We start from the raw sequence: 27166 nt of genomic DNA, 5'->3' as shown, positions 1-27166 counted from the left end.
TGTGTAGAAATTTCTTTATTTATGATGTTAAATGAAGCCTGATGGGATTCTGCCTTTGCTCCTTCATGAGAGAGGTTTTCAATTGAAACACCAGAATGCTTGCTTTAAACATTTAAACACCAGAATGTTTGCTGATTCAATTTCTGTTGAATTCCTTGCTCATGGGCACAACAGCAGCAATTCAACAGGTGTTAAAATCGGCTAAATTCTGGCTCAGATTTGTTATCTTTCTGAGATGGCCTCTTTTTCAGCATCGATCGTCACCCATCTCTAAATCTCCATTCTCCGTGTTCTCCAATGAGGAAAGTCAATGTGAAATCTCGTAATGACCTTTCTCATCTGCTGATCCTTTAAAAAATGATTTCCTCTCTCCCTCTAATACATCTATTTCTTTTAATTCTGTGTTTCTGTCTTTTCAGGGCCCTCATTCCAATATTTTCACTTTTATGTTTCTGAAATTACCATATTCTTGCAACTTGCAACTTGTTTTAATTATGATTATGCTTCAATTTCAACTTCTTTCCAATTTCATTTGCATGCTACATTTCATTTGAACTTATCTGAAACAATTACATGCATTGCATGTTACCCTTGAATGTGACCTTCTTGTAAGGTTTTAAATGCCTCACATTCTTGATAATCGATATACACATATACAGTAAATGCCTCCAAAAATATATGATCTAAAATTCCACATTTATATTTACTTTCAGGGAACTATCTTTTCCCCTCTTTTTATTTTATATTATTTTTTGTCTATCTTATTATGGATACATGTACTGTATATGTAAACTGTGTAAAATGCTTCATGAATCAGATGCCTGTATTTTTAGGTGTCAAACTCCAGTCCTGGAGGTCTGCAGAGTCTGAGTTTTGGGTTGTTCTCAGCACCCAGGTACATTGATTTGCTTGTTATTGATTGGGTAAATAATCCACATTCCTTGTTCTCAAGGCTTTAATTGGCAGCTAAAACTACAAAGACTTGCAGACATTGCAGCCCCCTGGGAAGTTTGACACCCCTGATTTAAGGTATTTTCAGGTGTTTTCAAGTCTTTCCTTAAGATTCCATACTACTTTCAAAATTACTTTTTCAAATGCAATTTAAAATACGGAGCTCAAATGCAGGCATTTGTTGGTCAGTGATTCTGATGAAAGCTAAAGCTAGCTCTAGCTGAAGTATGATAAGGCAGTTCCAGTGGATTGATGCGGCCCATGGTTTGGTTTTCAAATCCAGACTTAGCCAGTGCTGAATGTCGCCTGCAGTGCTGCAGGGCAACACTTAATTAGCTGGAGTGGAACAGTGAAATCTCATCCTCCCCCCTGCTGCTTGATCTGGTGCTCATAGCGTGCCTGTTGAATGGCACGTATAGTGTCTGACTGGGCCTCCTTGTTGGGGGTTCAGACCTGGTTTTTCCCCAATTTGTGTAAATATAGAATGACAGTTCTCTGTAAAAAGCCCTGTACAAATGAAAGTAAAATTGATTTGATTTGACATATCGGCCATGGTGTGAAATGTGGAGGCGTGACATTATGTGCTTTGGAGGGGAGTGCATGCTTGTATTTTGACAGTTTAGTTATCAGTTAATTATATTTCTCTTCTCTGACAAGCTCCAAAGGTTTTGAAGTGCACCATTACCGATGTGCACTTGTTTTCCCGATGCAAATATGTACACGCTACCATAATTGTGACACACAGTGTGTTTTTTTTGGTTTTTGTACTACCCTGTTTCTGGTCCCCTGCTTGATTCCTCTGTAAAGTGTACATTTCAGGATCGTGACTTGTGAGCAACCATCTTGTTTAAAAGCCTTGGCAACCACGGACCAGAGTGTGGTTGGATCATTGTGCACTCTCTGCATGCACCCACCTGTCTGCTGCCCTCTCAAGCTCACAAATAGCCACACCAAAGCCTGATTCATTTCCTGTTTTCGCTCAGATGAAGGCATGTTGAGACTGCAGGAGAAAGAAAGGGAGCGTGTCGAAATGAAGAGATAACCTGACAAAAAACCCAAAAGCTGAAGATGTTGTGGGATAAAGCAGAGTGATTTACAGGTTGAGGGTGAAAGAAGTTTGTATACTTAAACTTCTTGTCTTTTGTGAAACCAGGTCTTTGGGGTCTGATTTAAGATGTTAAGGTGGGTTAACCCCACTCCCATTCAGCCACTGAACGCATTTATTTGAAGTCATGAGACATTTGCCACACCCCTAATCACACTGCACTGGAATGTTCCACAGCTTGCAAGTTTCTACCTGTACACTGTATTTTTGCATTTGCATTTGTGGATTCATAATTGGATGGATACTAAATGTCTAACGGATTTTAATTTATTGTGGGTAGCACAGGCCCACTACAACTTGCATTTAAGCATTCTGACATTTTGACTCAGTTATGGACTGATGTTTAGGTAGCCATTTTGATTTCACCTACACAGAATAAATTATGCTCAGACACATAAAAACAAGACATCTAATCTAAGACTAGCGGAAACTGTAACTGATTCCGTCACACATTGAGAGTGGCTGTTTTTTACCTTGCAGTATTCATATTGTTTCTGCCAATGTGGTGATTATTATTGTGTTTCACGCTTTCCAGATGCATTTATCAGCCTGTCGCTTTGGAAATACTGCTGTTCTGGCAATCAACCGTTGCTGGACTTGAATTGTAATTTACCAGAGCAATGATAGAATTCAGTTTTTCTGAAGCAACTTTAATTCAGAAAGTAAGGAACAGGACAGTGTTAATAGAAGAGCTCAGGGCTGGGAGAACAATTGATTATTTTTTTCCCTCCTAGAAGTCAAAAGAAACACACGGGCTGGAATTGCCATGATTAGGAACAAATTGTCGGAAAGAGGAACAAAAGAGATAAAAGCACGGAGGGAGCACACAAAGGAGTGGAGTGAAAGATCGGCCTTCTCACGCCCTGCAAATGAGAGCGGGAGCACACTGGACAGCAGGCAGCCGCTCAGTTGGGTATCAGGATCAAATCTGGGCCTGAAACTGTGGGAAAGACCGAAGCTGAAGAGGACTGACGCTTTTCACTGCAGACAGACACAAAGGTGGAGAAAAGGTTACTACAGTCCAAAACCGGGGAGAGGGGAGATTTTTTATTTCATACCCACTGAAAGTTGTCCAAAAGGTGAGGAAGGGAGTGAGAGAGAGAGAGAGAGAGAGAGAGAGAGAGAGAGAGAGAGAGAGAGAGCGCGAGAGAGAGAGAGAGCGGGAGTGCACAAAGTGCGGTAAATACCACAATAGCAGTAATTTTCTGCAATAGGCAGTGTGGTGACTGCAGAGGAGTCGTTGTATGCAGACTGACAACTGAGAGACTCATTTCCATGAAAGAGGTTGAGGGAGGGAGAGAGAGGGAGAGAGAGAGAGTGGGAGAGAGAGGGAGAGTGGGAGAGAGATTGAGAGAGATTGAGAGGTAGAGGGAGTGAGAGATTAAGAGGAAGAGAGTTTGAGAGAGGGGGAGGGAAAGAGATTGAGAGAGAGGTAGAGAGAGATTGAGAGATAGACTTGATTTTAAAACCCTTTTATTGGAACAATATTCAAAAACATAAATTATAGAGCCTCAAAAAAAACAAAAAAAAAACAAACCCAAACAACCCTCCCAGGCAGGGAGAGAGGCAAAGAAAGGGATAGAGAGTGATTGAGAGAGAGATGAAGCTTGAAAGAAATGGTGGTTAGTGGTGCACCAGTCATATTTCCTGCTCCTCTCTCACTGTTTTATTCTCTCCTCTCCCTCTCTATTTTGCTTCTGCTCTTTGCCACGTTACTTGTATCACTCCTCTCTCCCCTTTCTGTCAATTCAGTTTGCTTTATTGGCATTACAGAACATGACATTTTGTATTGCCAAAGCATATATATCTATATAAAATACATCCATTTAATATTGAAAACAATACTTACAGTAATATGAAAGACAAGAAATAAGTGAATGTATTTTTTTCTGCATGCAATGGTATAAATTTCACAGTTCTCTCCTTCCCCCTCCTCTTTCTCCCTGTCACATTTTTATCTCCTGTTTCAGCTGTAAGTTACCATTCAAAGCCGAGGCCATCGGAGTGCTAGGAGCACAATGTGTGACACGCAATTAAAGAAAATAAAAAGGCACTGATGTAGTCGGTTACAATGTATAGCTACCATGTAGAGATATCACATTACTTGTGCAAAGAACATGGCCCTCCTGGATATTTTCTGCTGTGATTGCAGCATTCGTTTGGAAAACCGGGATACACTTGGCACTGAAGAGCTCTCCAAGGCAGAACATTACCTCTCAGCAGCAGGTGTGGAATGACCTCCATGTCTTCTGGGTTACGCGGTTCACAGTCTGTTTTCAATTACTTACTGTACCCCCTTAATATAACTTGTGATAATGTCGCTGATTAAACCCTTCTTCAAAGATATTTTTAGGCACTGAAGTGTTTCACATTTTCTATCTGCCTACGCAGTCTGACATCTGCAGTGAATGGCATTGCAGGTGTTCTGGTCTGTGTGTGTGTGCTTGTGTGTGAGTGAGTGAGTGTGTGTGTGTTTGTTTGTTCATGTTTGCATGTGTGTGTGTGTGTGTTTACACGGACGTGTTTGTGTGCGTGTGTGTTTGTGTGTTTGTTTGTTTGCAGGCAAATATGTGTTTCCAGCTCTGTGCTTGGTCCTACGCTCATTTATATTATGCCAATGTCCTGCATGGTCGATGTGCGGTTTATCTGTGGTGAATGGTGTGCAATTTTCCTTGCTGTCTATGCAGAAGGGTTAGCCTACGTGCTGTGGCTGAAACACTTCCAAACCTGAACAGACAGTCCCGCAGAAAGGCAGGCTGGGAGGAACTTCATACACAGGACAGTCCTAGGGAAAGACAGACAGACAGGCAGGCAGGCTGGCAGACAGACAGACACCATCAGACATATTCATTGACACTGAATACAATTATGATCATAAGACCTCTTGGGTCACATAGACACTGGAGCTACAGAAACAACAAGGTGCCACCCTCCCCTTCCTGAGCACTGTGATTATGTTCATGTGATCACCGCCAGCAGTAATGATGTTGGGTGGTAATTGCTGCAACAATGCAGTAGAGAGAGAGAGAGAGAGAGAGAGAGAGAGAGAGAGAGCAGGTGTTGCAACTGGTGATGAGAGGCAAGGCAGGGTCATGCACACACATACAGACACATACCCAGCCAAAGAAACACACTGACACAACACACAGAAACACACACAGCCATAATAAACACACACACTGACACACACAGGCTTGCCAACTCACATGCACTGCAATCAGGGTTTGTGCTGTCACCTCCTTCGCTGGCACCCGTGCTGTCGCCCTCACTTATAACCACCGCCTCATCACGGACGTTGCGTGTTACAATGTCAATCACGCCTGTGCTCACTCCTGTAGCTGTCATCCGTCATGTGGCACCTTTGTGCTCTGTGTGAGGAGAGAGTGTGGTATTGCTGGGGGTGCCTTTGTGCTCTATGTGAGGAGAGAGTGTGGTATTGCTGGGGGTGCCTTCCATACTCTGTGTGAGGAGAGAGTGTGGTATTGCAGGAGGCAGTGAGAGGCTTTTCTGTTTGACTGGAGCGCGACTTGATGTGGTTATGGGTCATGCTGTCCTGTGATGTTAAAAGGAGAAGAAATGGGCTGACATCACCCCCCCCCCAACCCCACCATAAAAGTCTATGGCTCTGGAATGTTGAACTTGGAATGACGTGTCAATCACCTTCCCATCAGCCCTTGCTGTGGCTGTGTGGGAACGGAACAGGGGGGCTGGACAGTGTGTGCCGCTGGTCCCTGTCCGCTGTCTGCTGTGCTCATACTGCTTCCTGTCTCTCAGTGTCACTCTGTAAACACATTCCGGACCCATTTCAGCACTACCGCTGTGTGTGCATTTTGGGTGTACTGAATCACTAGGCAGCATCAATGTGTGTGTGTGTGTGTGTGTGTGTGTGTGTGTGTGTGTCTGTGTGTGTGTGTGTGTGTGTGTTTGTGTGTACTGAATCATTAGGCAGCATCAGTGTGTGTATGTGTGTGTTTGCGTGTACTGAATCATTAGGCAGCATCAGTGTGTGTATGTGTGTGTGTGCGTGATTGCGTGTATTATATTTATTAGGCAACATCAATCAGTGTGTGTGTGTGTGTCTGCCTGTGTGTGTTTATTAGGCAGGGTCAGTGTGAGATTCTAGATAGATAGATAGATACTTAGATAGATAGATACTTTATTCATCCTGAGGGAAATTTCTGTGTTTATATGCATGTTCATTAGCTGTGGTCAGTGTGTCTGATTGTGTGTGTGTGTGTGTGTGTGCATGTGTGCATATGTGTGTGTTATTAGGCAGGGTCTGTGTGAGTGTGTGTTTATGTGTGTTAATTAACAGTGGTCAGTGTGTGCATGAGTGTGTATTTGTGAATGTAGTGTTTTTGAGGCAGGGTCTGAATGCTGCCGTGTATATACAGTATATAGGCTATGTAAATGTAATGTTCTGCTGGGCTCTCATATGAATTGACTAATTTATTCCTGAATAAGTACACAGTCACCTTCCATGAGACTATGCAAATCACAGACATATACAGTCACCTCTTGCTTCTGCACAGCTCTTTCCATTACTTTCACCAGGGTCCCACATTAACTTCTGTGTCCATGTTGTGCATGCCCCTCCACTCCATGCTGTCCTGTGCCCCTGTATGCCCTAGTATGAATTACTTAAATCATTGCTCTGGTAATCACTCTTATCATTACCTTAAATGCCGGTTCCCTCCAACTAAATCTTGTTGCCATGGCAAAACCCCCTTGGAAGCAAGTTGTCATGGTGACTAATAACTTGGGGTAGGGTAGGTGAGGGTTGTCCTGAGTATACACTGTCACAAACTGTACTGTGCAAACAGGAGGAGTTTGCATTGGTTGTCCTTGCTAGTGCACAATAAAATCTGCTCTGGTGGAGCATCTGCATTGCTGATATTTAGGCCAGTCAGGTGTGAAGAGGGCTGCTATGAAATGAGACAGGTGTTTTATACACTTCTGTGACCTCCAAGCCCCCAAACTCTCAGGGAGAGAGAGACTCAAATCCGCTATGCATCAAATGCAGAAATAAACAAGTTCCACTCTATTCATTTTTCAGATCAGCATACAGCAAAAGCAAGGTAAAACAAAATGTCATTCATTAAAAAGAAAGACTGCTCTATTTTAATTTGAAAACAACTGCAAAATGTCAAGGAAGGAAAAATATGAAATGTGGATTGCTGTTCAGCACTTTGTCTTTCCATAAATGCATCTGAAATGGACTCCTGGGTGGAATATCACTGTGCGTGAGTTTGTTCCGGAGACTCCGGTTTCCAGCCACAGTCCAATGACATACAGGTTCCAGGATTCACTGACAAAAGGGTGACTAAGCTGGATAAATGAAGCTTAACTAAAAATAAATGCTTGTATAGACTTTATAAAATGTTGTTCTGTGTTCTGTCCTCCTCTGTTCTTCTGTTCCTGCATGCTCCATGGAGAACTTGTGTTCTGTTCTGTACTCCTGTTCTTGCATGCTTTATGGAGAACCTGTGTTCTGTTCTATTCTCCTGTTCTTGCATGCTCTATGGATAACCCGTGTTCTGTTCTGCACTGTTTTTGTCCTGGATTGATGAACGGTACTTATAATGGGAAGGTCGTACAAATGTATTCAGGAGAAATAAAGTTAAATTCAGGATAAAGTGTTGGGTATAAAAGCCGCTGGCATTATGGCACATTAAACCTTGTGCCTGCAATGTCTGAGGCTGTGGGAACAGAATGTCATTTCCTTGCTCTCTGAGCGCTCTAAACCAGCATGTCTGCAGGCTTACTCTCAGAGCAGGTCAAATTCAATCTATGGATTCAACACTGAAGTCAAATGTGGCCGTTTGTGCAAAGCCTGCATTGAGAGCTACTGCTGTTCAATCGCGGATGTGACTTAAGTGAAATAATGCTAAATTAAAAATAAAAAGTGAGTATAAAGCGAGTTGCATTATAATGATCTTGAAGCTTGATCTGATCTTTCAATGATAATGAATCAAGTTGAATCAAATCTGAGTGGTCATACGTGTGTGCCTGTGTGCATGTGTGTGCGTGTGAGTGAGTGAGTATGTGTGTGTGTGCGTGTGTGTGTGTGTGTGTGTGTGTGCATGTGTCTGCGTGTGAGTGAGTGAGTATGTGTATGTTTGTACAGGTGGGTAAGTGCAGTATGTGTGTGTGTGTGTGTGCATGTGTGTGTGTGTGTGTGTGTGTGTGTGCATGTGTGTGTTTGCGTGTGTGTGTGTATGTGTGTATTTACACAGGTGGGTGGGAGGATTAATGCGTTACTGCCTGTATTTTACATAAGAAGACTTCTCATCCTCAATCTGATAAAATGTTCCTTCTTTAATCACATTTGACTGAATACAGAACTGCTGCAATGACCAGCTACAGAGTTGAAAATGTGCATACAGTAGATACATAAAATATACAAATAAATTACACAGATAAATACAAGGTTTAACGACTGCTGCTCTCTTTCTTCAGTCTGTGACGTGAACACCCTTGGTAGGTAGCACTGATGGACAGCAGTTCTGTCTTACAGCCCTAGAGGCTCTCCTAGGCTGACCTCAGCTATACCATAATGCATCAGAAATGGTGTTTCCATCTTTCCCAAATTAATGCCTATCTGAGTATGTTCGGTCAGACAGGGTTGTAACTAACCGAACACTGCAGTACTTCAGAAGGCTAGAACAAGTAATGAGAACAACTAAAGCCTGGGATGTGAAGTTAAACCAGTAATATAAATTCTTTTCTCAGCAGGAAACTGTTTTTTCTTTTTTTAACGAGGCTTTCATAAACAACCCACATGCTTTTTTTCTAGTGGTAAAGAATGTTGGCTGGGATATCTGCTTTTTCCATTTGTTCCTATCTGATTATATTTTGCTGAATCGATAATTTCTACATGCCACATGGAATTTGTTGCTCCCTGAATTCCTATATCCCAGTGAGTGATTTTTCTCCCTCAAAACATATAGCATAAGCATGTAAACATAAATATAAAACCTTGCAAGCAAATCTTTTTTTATTAACTCGGATGTTATGATGAGCCATGTGAATTTCTTCGGCATGTGAACCTGTGGGTGCTCTAAACTGGCTTCGTATAGCTTCTTGTGCTTCGATTATATTAATTGGCTTGGTGATATTTGATGATGCATCACAATTTGTTATTTTCTTTTTCATTTGGAAATTAAGCTTTATGGTTCATTTTTATGTTGCTAGCCCGCCAGCGAACACATTGAGAGAAATGTAGGTATATGCTATTCCAGTGCAGAAGAGCACCAGCGCGTGAAGAGCAGGAACTGAAAGCTTTATTTGTCATCTGTGCTACGATGTAGACAAGCGTCTAGAAGGAGAGGAAGTGTGGACTAATGTTAACGGAGCTTAACCATAACCAGAGAGTTGCAAGTCCTATTTTGTTTTTAGAGAATTCCAGTGTGCCCTTGAGCCATGTTAATAACCTGAATTGGTTCAGTAAAATCTAGCTGTGCAAAAGAGTGATATGTTAAACCTAAGTTATGCAAAGTGATAAATGTATTGTAAATCCCGGACAGGAGCAGCTGGTCCGGCTATAAAGACATTTCAGTCTTCCAGCCTTCACAAGTGTTCGTCTGACATTTCCGATGCCTTGAGGGCCAGTTAACTCGGGTGTTGTTAAAATCTTTTTATTCCTGGCTGTAGCGACAAAAGAATGCCAATAAGTGCAGCAAAACTAAACCAAGTGCAAACCTTGCAGAACAGCTAGCCAAAACAATGACATTGGAATGGCTAACCAGGGGCTAATGAAAACACGATTGTATCCGCTAGGCCTGCCAGTTGATAAGAAAGTTCATTAGGAACCTGGGCCATTTTTGGTCTATCAGTGGAAAGCAAGTGTAACTAAACAGATTTTCCATTCCTGATGTGTTCTGCTGATTGTGGATAGCATAATATTCTAACTCCTGAGGAAAGAACATGATGAAATGGTACCAATATGTATTAGTTACAAAGATACCCTCAACAAGCACATTTTCTTTTCTTGATAAAATAGACAGTTATCAATGAAAAATAAATGACTGTTCTAAGGTAACTATTCTAAGGTAAGACTACATATTTCCTCAAAGCTACCAGCCGACCAACTGATTTACCTGTGATCTGTGAGGCGAGGTGGCCCTCCAGCAGCGGATGAACGGGGAGTCCAAAATCATAAATCACAGAATCACAGGACACTGTGAACTCTTCCTTGTTTGGATACAGTATGTCCACAGTTACATGGTTAAAGTAATTACAGTTTGGGGTAGAACACACAGCAGAGGACGGGAATGCTGAGGGACCTCCGGACTGCCACGCCACACGGGTCAGACCCAGGCCCGAACATTCCCGCTCCAGCCCCAGCCCCCGCCGCGGTAGCAAGCGCGCGACATTGGCTGAAACAGCAGGAGGAGGCGGAGCCTGCGCACCAGGCCACAGAACATGGCTGCCGCCAGCACCACCAGGGGTGACATCATGACGAAGCCCAGGATGATGAGGGCGGAGCAGCTGTTGTCGTCCAGGTAACGGCACATCGGCATAGGGGAGTTCAGCACCTGGCGTGGGACAGGTGGGAGGGAAAGAGTTAACGATAACTGTAACTATACACAGTAACTATACACTCTGTGAGCAATTTATTAGGTCGATCTGTACACCTTAATGCAAATATTTCATCATGTGGCAGGAACTGCATAAAAGCATGCAGCTGTGGTCAAGAGGTTTAGCTGTTGTTCAGACCAAATGTCAGAATGGGGAATGAATGTGATCTAAGTGATTCTGACCGTGGAATAATTGTTGGTGCCAGAGAGGGTGGTTTGAGTATCTCAGAAACTGCTGATCTCCTGTGATTTTCACATAAAACAGGCTCTAGGGTTTGCAGAGAATGGTGAGCAGGTTTTCCAGTAAGATGCCTTGTTAATGAGAGAAGTCAGAGGAGAAGGGCCAGACTGGTCAAAGCTGACAAATAACCATGCATTACAATAGTGGAATGCATCTCTAAACACACAACGCGTCAAACCTCTCAGTGGATAGGCTACAGCAGCAGAAGACCAAAAAGTCTAATAAATACCTAATGAAGTGCTCACAGAGTGTATATATTTTTATAACTATAGTTAGTTTAGTTATCCAGACCTGGAGACATAGAGAGATGGCATGACTATGACAGAGCACCAGGGACTATGACAGAGCAGGAGCGCAGGAGATGGGAGGTGGCAGTGTGTAACAGACTGTCTACCAGCACCCCCTACCCCCACCTCCCTGTTAGCTCATGGGTGAACATGCTCTAGAGCTGTCATAATCCCCTGAGCTGTCAATAAGCTGTCAGAGTAACGATGAGGAGATAAACACAGAGGGGGGTGGGAGACCAGAGTGAGGGAGAAACAGGTGTTGATGCACTGTTTTGGATTCATTAGACATACACAAAATATAGTATATGTGAAAATCTATCCATCTCTCTCTCAGCAGGCACACACACACACACACACACACACATAAATTTACACACACACACACACACACATACATACACACACACACACACACACACTGACTCTGTAGGAATGTGTGCTGTAAGACTTGCTTGGCTGATTTATGAAACCTTTCTTTGTGAATGTATTTTACAGGAATTCCCTACCCACGACTGCTTACCCACAAACTTGCTTACACACACAAAAACACTCTTACTTTCGTACTCCCTGCCTCCTTCTCATTCCTCTTCCCTACATCACTGGCAGAGACCCCAGCAGGCCAACATCACTCTCCCCCACTGCTCGTTATATTCTCACTCTGGAGGGGGGGACAGCTTGACTACAGTTCATTAACTCAGGGGGGGCCGGAGCAAGAGAGAGAATATATTGTATACAGGAAAATTAAGGATTTAAGGGGAATTTTCCACAAATAACTTTCTCCACCCCAGTCCAAGAAGATGCAATAATATCTGATCTGGGGGGTTTTTCAGGGAGGACATTTAAAGATCATGAGCCACTTGTGTAGCGGCTTGGAACCTGTTGGACTTCTATACATTTGCCACTCAAGTGAAAAAAAGCTTCCAGCCTGGCTCTTTGCAGAGCTTGATTATGGTGAAGTACGTGTAGGGTGTTATTTGTGTGCACTTAGCAGGGCACACTGTACTGTATGCAGTGCTACTGCAGCATCACGCGTTGCGTGAAAGGCTTTGCTGTCTCCGCGGTGGCGTGCCTCTCTCTAATTCCCCTGGCTCTTTGTGTTTGGGCGAAAGTGCATTTCCATCCTGCCGGCCCTTTTCTGGGAAATTGAATGAAATTAGTTTTAACTTGAACCTGAAGTGTAATCTGCGAGTTCTGTGCATTGTCTGCTCACAGTGGTACAGTACACAGACCATTAGTTTGTGCAAAACATTTTAGTTGCACAACCAATGATTGGGACAAAGCAAATACCACAAGCAATCATTGGTCATGTTACTAGTTTTGCTTGTATTAAAAGGTTTTGCATAAATGTTTCATGTCCCAGTTTAATTTGACCCCTGATTTTTTAATATAGTGGTTTAGGGTGACCCCTGAAAGGTTAGTGTGCTGGTTTCATCTGACCCCTGAGTGGTTAATGCTCTGGTTTCAGCTGACCCGTGAGTGGTTAATGCTCTGGTTTCGGCTGACCCTCACCCGTGTGTGACAGAGGAAGCCGGCTGACAGCAGTAGGGTAGCAGGCAGCAGTACCACGGTGAACACCCCGGTCAGGACCAGCGCACACACGACTGCCACTCCTGCGTTCCACAGCGCCAGCCCCAGGCCCCAGACCAGCCGCCCCGCGGGCCCCCGCCTGCCCCCCCACACCCCGGCTCCGCTGTGCGCTGTGGGCGGGGGCAGCATCTGCACGCGCTCCCCCACGCCATACTCATCCTCCTGCTCCTGCTCCTTCTCCTCCTCCACTCCAGCCCCCTCTCCCTCCAGATCCACATCCATACCACACATCCTGCAGAGAGAGAGGGAGAGAGAGAGACAGAGAGAGAGGTATAGAGAGGGGGATAGAGAGAGACAGAGAGAGAGGTATAAAATGAGAAGAGTGTAACAAGATAGGCTGCTGTACAGGATATGCATGGTTATGCTGGTTAGGCAGTTTCATAGACTGCAGGATATGCGTGGTTATGCTGGTTAGGCACAGTTTCATAGACTGCAGGATATGCACATTGCTGGTTAGGCACAGTTTCATAGACTGCAGGATATGCGTGGTTAGGCACAGTTTCATAGACTGGAGAAAACTGGGGAGAGAAACATGGGGGAATACTTCACATCTGTCTGCTCAGGAACGCCCAACGCAAAACAAACAAATACATAAATATAAGCACTCAGGTGACAGTGCTATGACTGTGCAGCTTTCTTTATTTCCTTGGTTTTGGTGTTGTCCATGTCCCTTATTCTGCTCTTTCTTCTGTTTCTATATTACATTATAGATGTTTATATTACATTATACTATTACTGTCATTCAGCAGGGAGGGGGAGCTGCCTTTGTTAAGGTACAGTAGATGACAGTGTAGCTTGTGGAGCTGGTCACTCAGGTTTATGTACTTAATGGTGTGTTTATTTCCTGTCGGTGTAAATGATGAATGAGATAAACGGTGGGGGGTACTGGATGCAGCTGGGGGGAGGGGGTGTATGGAGTGGGAGGGCCTGAATTAAATTATGTATGTCTGCAGGACCTGAAAGGTACTGTAGGATGAAGGAAGATGAAAATATGAGTTGAAGGAGGGTAGAAACTGTCCCCTCCGGCAATATTCTTTTTCTAAAATGACCCACACCTCATGCATATTAAAAATCCTTGACAAGACAAAATTACAAATTTCGTCAATTTGCATTAACGCGCGCACGCGCGCGCACGCATGCAGGCAGGCACGCGCAAACTTACATACGCAGCCACGCCCCCGCCGTGTTGGTAGGATCAATAACGGTAATCGATCATAGCCTTCACGCTTAGCAGAGAGCCCGGCTAATCATTCATTCCCAATTAAATTACTCTCCGTCCGTCACCGGTGTATACCTTGCCTTTAGAGGCGAAAACAGCACCATACTGCGCGACCTTTCCTACTCAATCTGCAATTTCAGGACATGTCCTAATAGAAGCATCTCAGACCAACATTTGCATGATGCTGACTAAACATGAACTTGTAGCCTGCCCTGTCTAATGCATGGAATTTCAATTAACTGCCGTCTTAATATGTGCATAATTTGCATGGCTTCACAAAACAATAATCATGCATATAAAGAGTAGCTATATATAAATCATCATTTTAAATAATTTGTATAATTCCTATTGTGACCTCATGACAAAGAAACATTTAAACACACTTATAATAATAATTGTTATTGTTATCCAAGATTTTCTATCGGTTACAAATTGTGATAATAATAATAATAATAATAATAATAATAATAATAATAATAATAATAATGAAATCATTAAAAACTGAAAATTATAAGAGCACTGGATACCTACCTTTCTATGTTGTTTGGGTCTGCGGGCACTAGAACGAGGATGAGTCCCGTAGTTGGTCGTGTTCTGTTCAAATCCCGAAGCGTTTGCGCTGTGCAGAGGCAATCGTGCAGTTACTTAGAGCTTTTCAGAAAATGAGGATGACAGACACCAAAACGCCTGGGCAACGGCTACGGTAACGGCTCTCTCTCTCTCTCTCTCTCTCTCTCTCTCTCTCTCTCTCTCTCTCTCTCTCTCTCTCTCTCTCACACTCTCTCTCTCTGTCTCTCACACACATATACAACAGTGTGCGCGCGCGTGTCGACGGCGGACCGTTTCCCAATAACGGTTCGATACTGTTGATGAGATCACATCGACGAAAGCGAGTGGCTGGAGCCACAAGTAATAATAAAGTGTATTTGATGGGACGCAGGTGGAATATACAATGTACAGGAGAAAGTGGGTAGAGGGTATGTGTGTGTTCATATTTAATGGCAAATATTCAAATCATATCCTACTGCATTCTCAGTCCCAACCTCTTATGAGCTACTTTTCCAGTTTTTAAGTTCTTGGCACAACTTTCAAGTCAGTTTCTCTGTAAAGCCACATAAATAAATAAAGGCACGAAAACTACATGCCAGTGAATTACAGTGGAAAATGCGGGAGAGGATGACGGAGGTCTGAAATGTAATTAGAGCTCTCTTTGCTCCACATCAATCAGCCAGGTTCGGAGGTGCAGCAGCCTCGAGCGCTGTATGCGTGGATGTTTAATGCAAACAGTTACAGCATAATGCCCCCAGCATGATGGGCTTAGGGGCATTATAACAAGTGAACAAATTAACTCAGGGATGTTGCGGCAGTAACCGGGGGGATGGAGCTACAGCACTGCATAAACACAAAAATGGTTTGAACTTATAGTGTTTTGTCAGTGTGCCTGCCAGCGCCTGATTCTATCTGTCTCTGTTGTGTTCTGAATGCTTCTCTGTCCGTGTTTATGCAGCATAATGCATAAAAACAGTGATTGGGGAAAGCTGAAATGTCCCTGTTGTGAGGACAGAGAGGAGGATGTGATATCATTCTCTCTTTCTCCCATACCCCTCTCCTCACTCCCCATTGGGGGATATCACCTGTGGTCGAGCTACTTTAAAAATATAGGGTTTTTTTGTTTATCTCTCTCATTCACTCTCTCACTCTCTCTCTCTCCCTAGTTTATCCTCCACCTTTTTTTCTTTGTCACTCTCCTCCGTCTTTCTTTCTTGCCTTTCCTGTCTCTACATGCCTCTCCCTTGCTGTTTTTTCCCCCTGTTTCAAACCGTTCTGTTCTGGAGAGATAAGGGGCGCTGATCGATTCCCTTTGAGTCAGACGGACGACTCTCCTTCCCTCCTGGACCTTCTCTTGCTTCAGTCTCCCCCTGTCCGAATCTCTCCACGCGACGCAACGCCACCTGAGGAGGTTAAAGACTGAGAAGTGAGACTCAATCTGAGGGAAAGCAGGAGGAGGGAGAGGTCGGATAAAAGAGAATCGCAGAGCACGGAGGGATGGCGTGTAATTAAATGCCCGTTTGAGCTGAAATAATGGCCTCTCTTATCTGTTCACTGATGTCAAAGAAGTGCTGGCTTTACAGTAGGAGCAGCCTTCAGACTTCAGCTGAGAAAGATTTGGGGAAGGGGGGGGGGGGTGACTGGGGCAGGCTCAGGAACACACACAGTTACATGGACTGTGGTTTCCCAACACATGCTGAAACTGCCACCCTCTGGACACTTCTGGTACTTACACCATTCACTCAGTCTGATATAGGCAACTGCGGTTTAAGATTACAGTATGCTACAGTTATTTAGTTGACGCTTTTATCCGAAGCAACTTAGTCTAAGCAGCTTAGACTAGGCAGGTGATAATCCCCCCTGGAGCATTGTGGCAGGAAGGGTCCCAACAGCTTTGCAGATACACCAGGGCTCAAACCACCAACCTTCCAGCTCCCAGTCATGCACCTTAGCCACTAGGCTACAGGCTGAATTGTATTCACAGCAAAGCTGCTTTTCTTTGGTGACAGAACCTGGGTGATTCCCTGTCATCCAGCACTCAGGAAAGCCTGCCGCACACCCTGGATTTGGGGGCAATGACGAGCAATAAATCCAAAATGAAACCTTGAATTTAATTATCTCGCCGGTGAAAATTGTGGATTGAATTTGGCCGTACTCTTACATTTAATTACATGCATTTAGCAGATACAATCTTCCAGAGACACTTAAAAAAGCAAGAACATTCACAGGCGGTTTATAAGAGCTCCACACACAAAGGAAACTCTTAGAATGTGCAATACTGCAAAAAACAAATCCTACACTACATTCCAATCATTTAGCGAATGCTCTTATCCAGTGTGATCTACATAAGTGGAGAACATCAACTGTTGGTCTCAGGAATTATAAGTGTAATATCGTCAAAAAGGCACAGAGTAACACATTGCGGACAATAAGTGTAATGTTAACCTACCAAACAATTGTTTTGTTATAAAACATTGTATTTAAACAAAAGAAAATACCACTAGACAGACATCAGCTAGATATCAACTTTACATCAAAGGGAATAAATGTTAAAATGTAATTTTAAAAGGAAGACCAGTCTTTATCTAATGTAGCCATACCTATACCTTATCCTAGCACGATGCTGGGGGTTCAGAAGGGCCAGCGTTTCTCTGGTTAGCTGTCACACCTTGCCTACCTTGGGTGACTAGAGCAAGTGAACCTGTAAAGCCATACCGTGTATACAACTTTAGCCAAAACTATTCTTAAGACTCAAGTCCTTTACAAAAGGGATTCATTGACTCTGTACCAGAATCCATAGGGGTAACAGTGCCCTTTCAAATCTGATTGTTGAGTACAGTAGGCCTTGATAGCTCCACTACAACTTACAGCTTACAGACCCGATAGAGCTGGGCCTCCTCTGTGACTGGAAGGAGGAGGTTGCCATATTTGTCTCTTTTGGGGAATGAGATTTTCTTTAGTGTGGGGGTAGTGCTTGGATAATATGAGTGTTGCCAAAAGACATTTTTAAAAAGGTGAGATGACAGATATAAAGGCCTAAGTTTGTAAGTGGAATATTTTCTTCATTTGTTCATTGAAGTAATTTCAGGTGTGTGACACAGGGAGACAGTAATAGCCTTTATAGGTTTTCCTTAGCCTTGATCACTAACTGCACCAAGCCCATTACAGCACACATATTGGAGCTCATTACAGCACACATGGTGAGGCTCATTACATGCTGAGGCTCATTACAGCACACATGCTGGAGCACCATTACAGCACACATACTGGAGCACCATTACAGCACACATACTGGAGCACCATTACAGCACACATGCTGGAGTCCATTACAGCACACATGCTGGAGTCCATTACAGCACACATACTGGAGTCCATTACAGCACACATACTGGAGTCCATTACAGCACACATACTGGAGTCCATTACAGCACACATGCTGGAGTCCATTACAGCACACATGCTGGAGTCCATTACAGCACACATGCTGGAGCATCATTACAGCACACATGCTGGAGCCCATTACAGCACACATGCAGGCAGGCAGCACTCAGCTCTGGATATGCTGGCTCCCCTCATGTGAAAAGCAAACAAACAGTCATTCACTGTACTTGTGCATTACCAATGGGTGTGGGTATGTGTGTGTGTGTGTGTGTGTGTGTGTGTGTGTGTGTGTGTGTTTGTTTGAGTGTGCATGCCTGTGTGTGTGTTTTTGTCTACACAGGCTTAGGTATTTTCTCTATCTACAAGGGTGAAAAGATTAAGTGATAAAGTGAAAGTCTCAGAGTTAAGGCTGGGCCATTTGATTAGCTGTCCGATAGCTGTAGCACTGGATTTCAGCGCTTTCATCTGGTATTGAATCCTGCCCATATGGTCTGTGCCTAACAGTCCCACAGGGAGGCACATAACTGCTTTAGATTGCCCAGGGAGGCACAGTTTCTGTTAGCGAGTTTCTGCATCATCATGCGAGACGCAGCATGCTGGGTCATTGGCTTGTCTCCACATCTGTTGGATGAAATGAGGTTTTGTGCCCTTGCTGAAGAGCAGGGATGTCCAGTCTTATCTGAAAAGGCTCAGTATGCATGCAGGTTTTTGTGCTAGCCCAGCTAGCCCCTGACTGACCTGGATTACTTAATTAGTTGAGTCAAGTGTTGTGGAGCTGGGTTAAAACAAAAACCTGCATCCATAACAGTGGATACCTCTGCTGTAGAGTGAGTCCACTCCCTTTGGGTAGGGAAGATGGCGGCCTGTGGCTCAGTGGTTAAGGTGCATGACTGGGACCCGCAAGGTCGGTGGTTCGATCCCCAGTGTAGCCACAATAAGATCTACACAGCCGCAAGGCCCTTAACCCTGCATTGCTCCAGGGGAGGATTGTCTCCTGCTTAGTCTAATCAACTGTACGTCGCTCTGGATAAGAGCGTCTGCCAAATGCCATTAATGTAATGTGATGTAATGTAATGTAATGTAAGATAATACAGGACTCAAAACAAGAGGACAGAGAATACATCCCAAAAACTATCCTCCTCTCCGCCACTCATCTCCTCCCCCAATACTTCCAGGTAGGAGACAAGGTGGCAATAAGATACATTTTTCTAGTATTGGGATGCATGAGACGGGTGCGTGGGGGTTGGACCCAAAATGCACGACTCAGAAACAATAGTTAAATGAAGTCCCGTTAGGGCTTTATTCGGGACGAGTCCCAGGAGCGTAGTAAACACAAGCAAAGTCCATACACGAAGATCCAGCCAAACAAATATAAAACAAACAAAAAGCACGGTGCCGAGGGAAGAGGCAATCTCGTAGTCGGTAGACGTGCAGGGAGGTCCGGTAGCAGGAGAGCTGTCAGCGGGGCAGATGAACAGGCGGACGGCAGGCAGAGGCGTAGTCGTGGACGAAGCGGGAGTCGAAACCATGAAACAATCAGCAGGGCAAAAGTACAAAAACGGTAGGCGAGGACGTAGTCAAAAACAAACGATGGTCACAAAACAGAAATCAATAAACTATGGTCGGTAAACAGGCTTGGATCGTAACGTGTAATCAAACCAGTAAATGCTCAAGCGTTGCGTGGAAAACAGAGGCAGACAATTTCGCAGTGAACAGTTGCGCGACTGGGCTATAAATGCAGGTGTAGACAGGTGTAGACAATTAGTTAGAGCGTAGCTATGAAATGGAAAACAGGTGCGATGGATGACAAGTTTAACAAGGAGATTAGTAATCGTTAGTAATAAACCTATCCTGCCCTAGCATTAGTAAATTAGTAAATGACATGCACGAGAAACGTAAGGTAACATGAACACATGATTAGTTTGTTAGTCTCTACCCAATCCTGATCTAGCGTTAGTAGTTTTAGTAAATAGACAAATAGAAACAATTAGGAAGTGAATGACAGAAGGAGAGAGAGAGAAAAGGCGGAACGCGGAAAAACATGTAAAAGTGTATGCATAAACCGTGACCAGTTAACGTAACAATAAACATAAATCAAAACATGACACAACGCGAAACTAAGACGATAACCACTAAACATAACCAGGAATATAATCGTACGAAAACATAACTAGACATGACAAGAAAATAAATCGTAACGAGACATAACTAAACATGACAAGAAAATAAATCGTAACGAAACATAACTAAACAACATGACGAACCTAGACTAACATAATACATGATAAGACACTACGTGACTAAGACAACATGAATAAACATAAAACATGGCGAGACAGACCTGAAACGTGACAATGCACCTCACAAGGAGAATGATATACTGTAGAAACAAGAGCAGCAGCAGGAAGGTGTAACCTAAAACAGGCTGGACGTATTCTGCTGTGATGTGAAGTAGAATGGTCGTATTTGTTGTGAAATTTAGGACAGGTTTTCCTCTGGGCTCTCTTACTTGTTTAAGCATGCAAGCAAAATATGGTTTAAAAAATCTAAAATGCAATAAAAAGTATAATTATGATGAGTTTTCTAGTTAGAATCAGGGCTGGGTCTGCAAGTTCACCCGCAAGGTGGATGGTGTGACAGACAGGTTTAATTACCATGGAGATGAGCCCGGCCTATCGTTAAATGTTTGTCACGCCTGAATGACTAGGTTTAGGACCGGAAGGCACATTACAGCAGTCAGCTGGGTGAGAAAGTGTTTCATTTTATCTGCCCAGTGAATCCCTATATCACAGGACTCATGGGCTGGCCCCTTCATTGGCCCTGCTGTCGATAGCCTGTCAACACAACGGTAATGATGGGCTGACACAGCAGATTACTTGTTTTCTCTCTCTCTCACTCACTTTCAACAGCCCACCCCCCCGTCCCCCGTCCCCCGTCCCCTATCCCCCTGTGAACCTCTCTCCCTCTGTTATTCCTCTCACGCTGCTCCACACCTCCCCTTCCCCGCCCCTTGTGTGTTTTGGTTCCTCTGATCCTTTATCATGTTTCTTTTTACAGCGTGTCCTGAAGCCAAACTCAAGCAGCGCCGAAGCTCTCTCTCAGTCTGACATAATACATGATTACAGAACAACACAAACAGTGTCGTCCTGAATTGGACTGATGGAGATAGCCCGAGAACAATAGCGGGAGAAGGGGAGGATTCGGAGCGTATGAAACCAGGACGGAGAGACGCGGGGAACGTGCTCAGAGACTCGCTCCCTGTTCTTTATTTACTTGTTTTTGTTTTATTCGTTCAAATCTGGAGACAATTAGGGCTGGTTGTTTGCTGTAGGGGGGGGAACAGCGAACCTGGGGCCCAGGGGGGAACCTGAGGAAAAGCAGGGCTGTCGCCGGGGAGGGGGGCTGTGTGGCTGTTTGCCCGCTGTGCCTCTCTCAGTTTTAGGAGGGGTGCTGGAGGAACGGCATGCTCCTTCCATGTACAGCAGGCACGCCCTCTGTGCCAGGACAGGGGGCCTTGCACTGTAGGGCAGGTGGGATTTTTTTTTGTGTGTGTGGGGGGGTGGGGGTGCTGTTTCATCCCAATTCCTGGAGGTGTTGTCACTGACTATCACCCCCCGCCCCGCCCCGGGAATAAACTGCGAATGCAAATGTGAGCCTGCCCCATCTCTGCCACATGCTCTCTGAACTCAGGAGGGCACGGAGTACCACACACGCTCCCAAATTACATTCAGCTGTGTGTCCCCTGCTCTGCTTCACGCTAGACTGGAGCGCAGTCAGAGTGCCGGAGGTCTGCGCAGCTCAGGCAGCTGATGCAGGCAGGCTGTAGGAGGTCTGTGCAGCTGATGCAGGCAGGCTGTAGGAGGTCTGTGCAGCTGATGCAGGCAGGCTGTTGGAGGTCTGTGCAGCTGATGCAGGCAGGCTGTTGGAGGTCTGTGCAGCTGATGCAGGCAGGCTGTTGGAGGTCTGTGCAGCTGATGCAGGCAGGCTGTTGGGCTGGTCAGGCACCAGACTGATACTAAGGTTGGAATATCCTACTGAACTCCTCCCTGAGTACCACATTCTACACTTGCACAGTCAAGACTCAATTTCAGACCATTACATTACGAGCATTACATGACATTATATTACGGGCATTTAGCAGATTTTTTGTATAGTATCCCCTGATACAGCTTGGTATAGAGTATACTGAAGCAATTAAAGTTATGCACCTCATTCAAGAGTACAATGGCAGTGTCCTAGCTGGGAATTACACCATTAGTATAGGCCACTTCCTTATCCTGTTATAACACACTACATCCTGATTCAGTTCTTCTCCTGGAATACCCCACCAGGGCATAACTGCAGTCCTTGTGACTATATTCACTTTATACTGCGTATATTACAGTTCTATTATCATCTCTGCTACATAGGATACCAACCAGTTGGACATTAATTGCATTACACATTGATGAAGCATAATGGACTGCTTGTTGGCAGGACGTGAATCTGTTTTCAGTGTTTTTGTTTCGAATGTGTTCCATCTCACCGGCGGGACAGGGAAAGAGACGCTCTTGAGTTTTCTCTTTCTCGCTCTCACATCTGTGTTCTATTTGCATTTGACGTCGACTTTGGAAAAGCTCACAGCACTAACCCACCCCCCCCCCCCCCCCCCACCCCCAACCACCACCCCTGCCCCGTGTCCATGGTTACTGGAGCAGGCGAGACACTCAAGTACGTCTCACTCACACTGAGACGTACGAAAAGGTCTGCTGTGTTAATAATTAGCAGTGAGCACGTGGAGGTGGCAATCCTACCTGTGCAGGGCTGGAAGGGGTGTTCCTGTGGAAGGCATCATGCTGGACCCTCTCTCCAGGAGAGGGGTCTGTCTCAGCACTGGGCCAGGAGGACAGGGAGCCAGCTCAGTGATGCAATGGGACTTGGCAGGCCTGGTCTCACTCCGGTCTCACACTATGATTTTCCTGTGGAATGTTGTCCTTTCGAGCTGCATAAAGCTTATGCTGTCTCTTTGGATCATTCGCACGATGAACGTCTGCAATGCAACTGTGTAATGCGCCCTGATGTCCTGCTCACCCGGGGGCCTGAACCTCAACAGCATGACTTTGGCAGTGAAGAAGAATAACACACGCGCACACACGCGCACACACACACACACACACACACACACACACACATACACACATACACACATACACACAGGCACACAGGCACACACACACACACACATACACACAGGCACACACACACACACATATGCATATACACACGCACATATACATACACAAATGCACACACACACACACGCACATACACATACACACATACACGCATGCATGCACGCACACACACACGCACACACACACATGCCCACACACGCACACAAACATGCACACACACACACGCACATACACACACACATACATGCATGCACGTACACACACACATCAACATGCACGCACACACACACACACGTGCACACACATGCACACACACACATGCATGCATGCAGACACACGCACAAACACACACATGCACACGCATGCATACATTCACGCACACACACGCATGCACACACACACACACACGCATGCACACACACGCACGCGCATGCACACACATTTACATTTACATTTCATTCAGCAGATGCTTTTAATCCAAAGCGATTTACAAGTGCATAGGTTCTTCCACAAGTTAAAGCATCACATGCACGCACACAGACTCACACACACGCATGCACACACACAGACACACATACACACACGCATGCACACAAAGACACATAAACGCACATTCATAATCATAAATCCATCCCCTCAGATTGTGTTGAATACCCAGGGACAGGCAATACTCCTTATCCTAAACATCTGGTACAGGACTCTTAGCTCCCTGGTTAGTATCTTCCAGCGAGTCTGTTTTATCTTAAAAGCTTGTAACTGAAAAGTATTCTACTTCAGTAATATACAGTATTTCTTCAGGAGCATTAAAACTTTGAATCGGAAAACACTTCCTTGTCAGTTGACTCACGATTAGATATCAAACGTTGAACCTGAAGTAACTGCAAAACATCATCTGAACGTTTTTGTCTTCAGCTTGATGGGCAACATATAGAGGGCTCTTAGGTTAACAATAAAATTAAAACTGAGGGATGTCCTCGTTTGACCAAGGACCTTTTTTTAAATATGAAAAGAGATATTCTTTTAATACCCCTCCATTCCCTTTCCATTGTATCATGCAATGCTCCAAATGCAGCCGTTGCTGTCAGCCACAATTTCCCTGCCCTTCACATGGGGGAAGCACAGAACAGAAATGGCTGACACATAGCGCCCCACAAAGACATCTACATCTCTGCATTACACAGGTGGCAGTACATTAGTAATGACTGAGCACTTATTACAACCAACTGCGGTTGTACTGTTTTTGGCACCATGACATTGGTGCCCTAAATTACGAGCTAGGTAACGACTGATGAAATCATGAAATCATGGCCTTGCCCCGCCATCTCATGTTTCCACCACAGGGGGGCAGCATAGTGAAGACTGTAGTTTATCAATATTAGTACATTACTTTTTATTTATCAGATGCTTTTATCCAAAGCAACACGCAATACATTTTATACATAAGTTATTCAAACAAACTACAGAACAGGTTGGATAGCGTACAATTCACATAAAATCAGCTGTACAGCCATGAACATTAAGTCAGGTACACATAGGCCAAGACAGAGTAAGCAGTTAGGATAGTATTTGTGTACAAGATTTGGAGGAGCTTGGATGCTAAAATTGGACAGGAATGTGTATTAATTTGCTTTCTTCTCTCCCTCCAGGTTCAACCCCTGTTGACTCCCTGGAAACTATTTCTTCAGTATTGACCCAAACAACCAAAGTCATCTTTTTCCAGTTTGTCATTTGTCTCTATGAAATGAGATCAGTATTAGAGGAGCTCAGTGATGTTGTTTCTCCACACGCGCAAGCCCAAACAGAGCTAATGCCCCACTGTGGCTGCCTTAGATGGAGACAGTGACATTCACAACACAGCATGAATCTACACAATAGAACACAGAACATGACTAAGCATTGCTCAGAATAACACAACACAGCTAAACACAAAATGGCATGACACAACACTATGTGCTATAACACATCATGAGTCATCACTACCTAACACGACCCCACACAACAGAAACAGCACCCCACAAGGCACCCCAGGTGAACCAGGTATGCAGGTGCAAAGCAGAAGCTGAACCCTCTTATCTCGACTGCATAGAGCGGGGGGGAGGAGCTGATGACTGCACTGTTGAAAGAGGGCGAGGTCACATTTTCTATATTAAACACAGCTTTTCTCCTCAGCTGCCACACGCTCCTTTCCTCTTTCCTCTCCAGCTGATAGACGGGGTGCCTCCTCTTCTCATAAGCACCGACACTGCTGTCATTGACCTGCTCCACGCTGATGGAGGAGGAAGTACAGACTCACGGCCTCCTGACAAACATCAGTCAGTTTCTCCTGAGCTGAAGGGACACGTCGTAATGCGCTGACCTGCACCATGTCGGTGAGGAAGAAGGGCTAGGCAGCCAGTCAGGGTCAGGGTCAGGGTCAGGGTCACAAGTCAGGGTCACACAAGGCTTAAAATTCCCCCTACCCACATTAGGGGGGGGTCTGGCAGCAGGGCACGAGAGAGTTTGGCAGAGAGGACGGTTATCTATTGACAGAGAAAAATGGACTGCTTTCTCAGCGTTTGAAGCCCACTCGTTCATCGCGATGCGTGGCAGATGTGCTGGAGCTCCTGTGTGAACGCTGGTGTTTCCTCATCCTGACGCAGCCACGGTCTGAGCTCTTTAGTTCAGTCATTAATGAATGCTCATTGCCAAGTCACAATTCCACGTGAAAGTGCTTTTCATTGAAAGCAGACATTGGGATGAAACGTTGAAAGAGCTGGCAATTATCATCTGTCTCTTGCGCTCTTTCAAGTCTCAAGTGAATAATGGCAAATCCTCGGGAAAACGCTGCTACCCCTATCTTCAGTCCACATTTCTATTGATCTTTTTCTCACTCGCTCTGTCTCATGATTTCATTTTCTTAGAATCTTCCTCCCTGTTTCTCTCTCTCTCTAAAAGCCTCCGCAGCTGGCCCTTCTGAAGCGCTTTTATTTCCATCTTGAAGGTTTTTATCTCTGCTCTCCTGCACCACCCTCTGCCATCAAAACCGGGCGTGTCTCACTTTTATGTGTTATGAAGGACAGTTGTGTGTCTGGTGTTTAAAACTTACAAAAAACAGTGAGTCACTCCTCTCTCCTGACACTATGCTGCACACATACACACCTATACATGCGCGCACACACACACACACACACACACACACACACACACACACGTGCATACACACGTTTGGACGATCTGAATGACTGCACCAGCCCAGTGGTTAAGGCTGGGGCTACGATGGCCAGTCTGGATGGGGTGGAGTGGGGTGGAATGCCTTCCCAGGTGAGGGAGGTGCAGTTTACAGTTCTGTCATTTGGCAGACGCCTGCATACCGCAGGGCCTGTAAAAACACGGGTGGGGAGGGATGGTGTTTTATTGAACAGAATCGTCAGTCTGAATGATGGCTTTTCTGAGGCTTGTGGAAAACAGCTGGTGGATCTGCCTTCTTGAAGCACTGGGGATATTGTGTCACCATGGGGGGATGATGGGGGTGGGGGTGTTGGGGTGGAGAAGATCCGAGCCCTGAGGGGCAGAGACCATGGGACAGCGCGTTGCTAAGCACAGCCTGAGTGAGGAGGTCTGGTGAGAATCATTTTTTGGATGGTGGGATTGACACAGGTGTGGGGATGGATATAGTTCAATTCCTTTTCATTTGTACAGCAGTTTTGGAGGGTCACTTTCACAAATACGTTTTACAGAGAAAAGAGAAAGAAGAATTGGGCAGAAACCATGTCTGAAGCCCCAAAAAGCAAGGAAAATAAAACATTTTAAAAACCCATTGGGAAGAAAAACACGCAAACGGTGACAAACTCCCAGACCCTTGGCAAACTCATTGCATCATGACAACAGTATGTAGCATTTAGCAAAGCTGAACACGCTGTATGGTTCCCCACTCCCAGCTATAGTGTCTGGGTCCAGCAGAGCTCAAAGTGCACAAACAATGTGACCGAATCCTGCCCATCGCATAAAGAAGAGCTGCAGAGAGAGAACCCGAGTCCACATACACAGCATAGCAGATGACCTCATCATTAGTGACACCATCATGCTGATAACAGATGGTGGGTAACAAAGAACA

At 44.8% G+C, this 27166-nt stretch overlaps 1 protein-coding gene across 1 annotated transcript; it reads right to left on the bottom strand.

The window, feature by feature from the left end:
- Nucleotides 1–8354: 8354 nt before the first annotated feature.
- Nucleotides 8355–14636, bottom strand: LOC133110632 (transmembrane protein 88-like). Its single transcript, XM_061220868.1, has 3 exons — nucleotides 14501–14636; nucleotides 12673–12982; nucleotides 8355–10593 (listed from the first exon to the last, which is right to left on the bottom strand). Exons 2-3 carry the CDS (start codon nucleotides 12979–12981, stop codon nucleotides 10366–10368), a joined length of 537 nt encoding a protein of 178 aa, XP_061076852.1. The 5' UTR covers nucleotide 12982; nucleotides 14501–14636; the 3' UTR covers nucleotides 8355–10365.
- Nucleotides 14637–27166: the final 12530 nt, after the last annotated feature.

Source organism: Conger conger, chromosome 14, assembly GCF_963514075.1.
Source record: "Conger conger chromosome 14, fConCon1.1, whole genome shotgun sequence".
Lineage (NCBI taxonomy): Eukaryota > Metazoa > Chordata > Actinopteri > Anguilliformes > Congridae > Conger > Conger conger.
This window is presented reverse-complemented; position numbering and strand designations above follow the sequence as displayed.

What these genes read in the sequence shown, in the direction of transcription:
- LOC133110632 (XM_061220868.1), bottom strand. Translation starts at nt 12,981, where the DNA reads ATGTGTGGTATGGATGTGGATCTGGAGGGAGAGGGGGCTGGAGTGGAG. An exon ending in GCTTCCTCTGTCACACACGG is followed by an intron (nt 10,594 to 12,672) that starts GTGAGGGTCAGC and finishes GTCCCACGCCAG; the next exon opens with GTGCTGAACTCCCCTATGCC.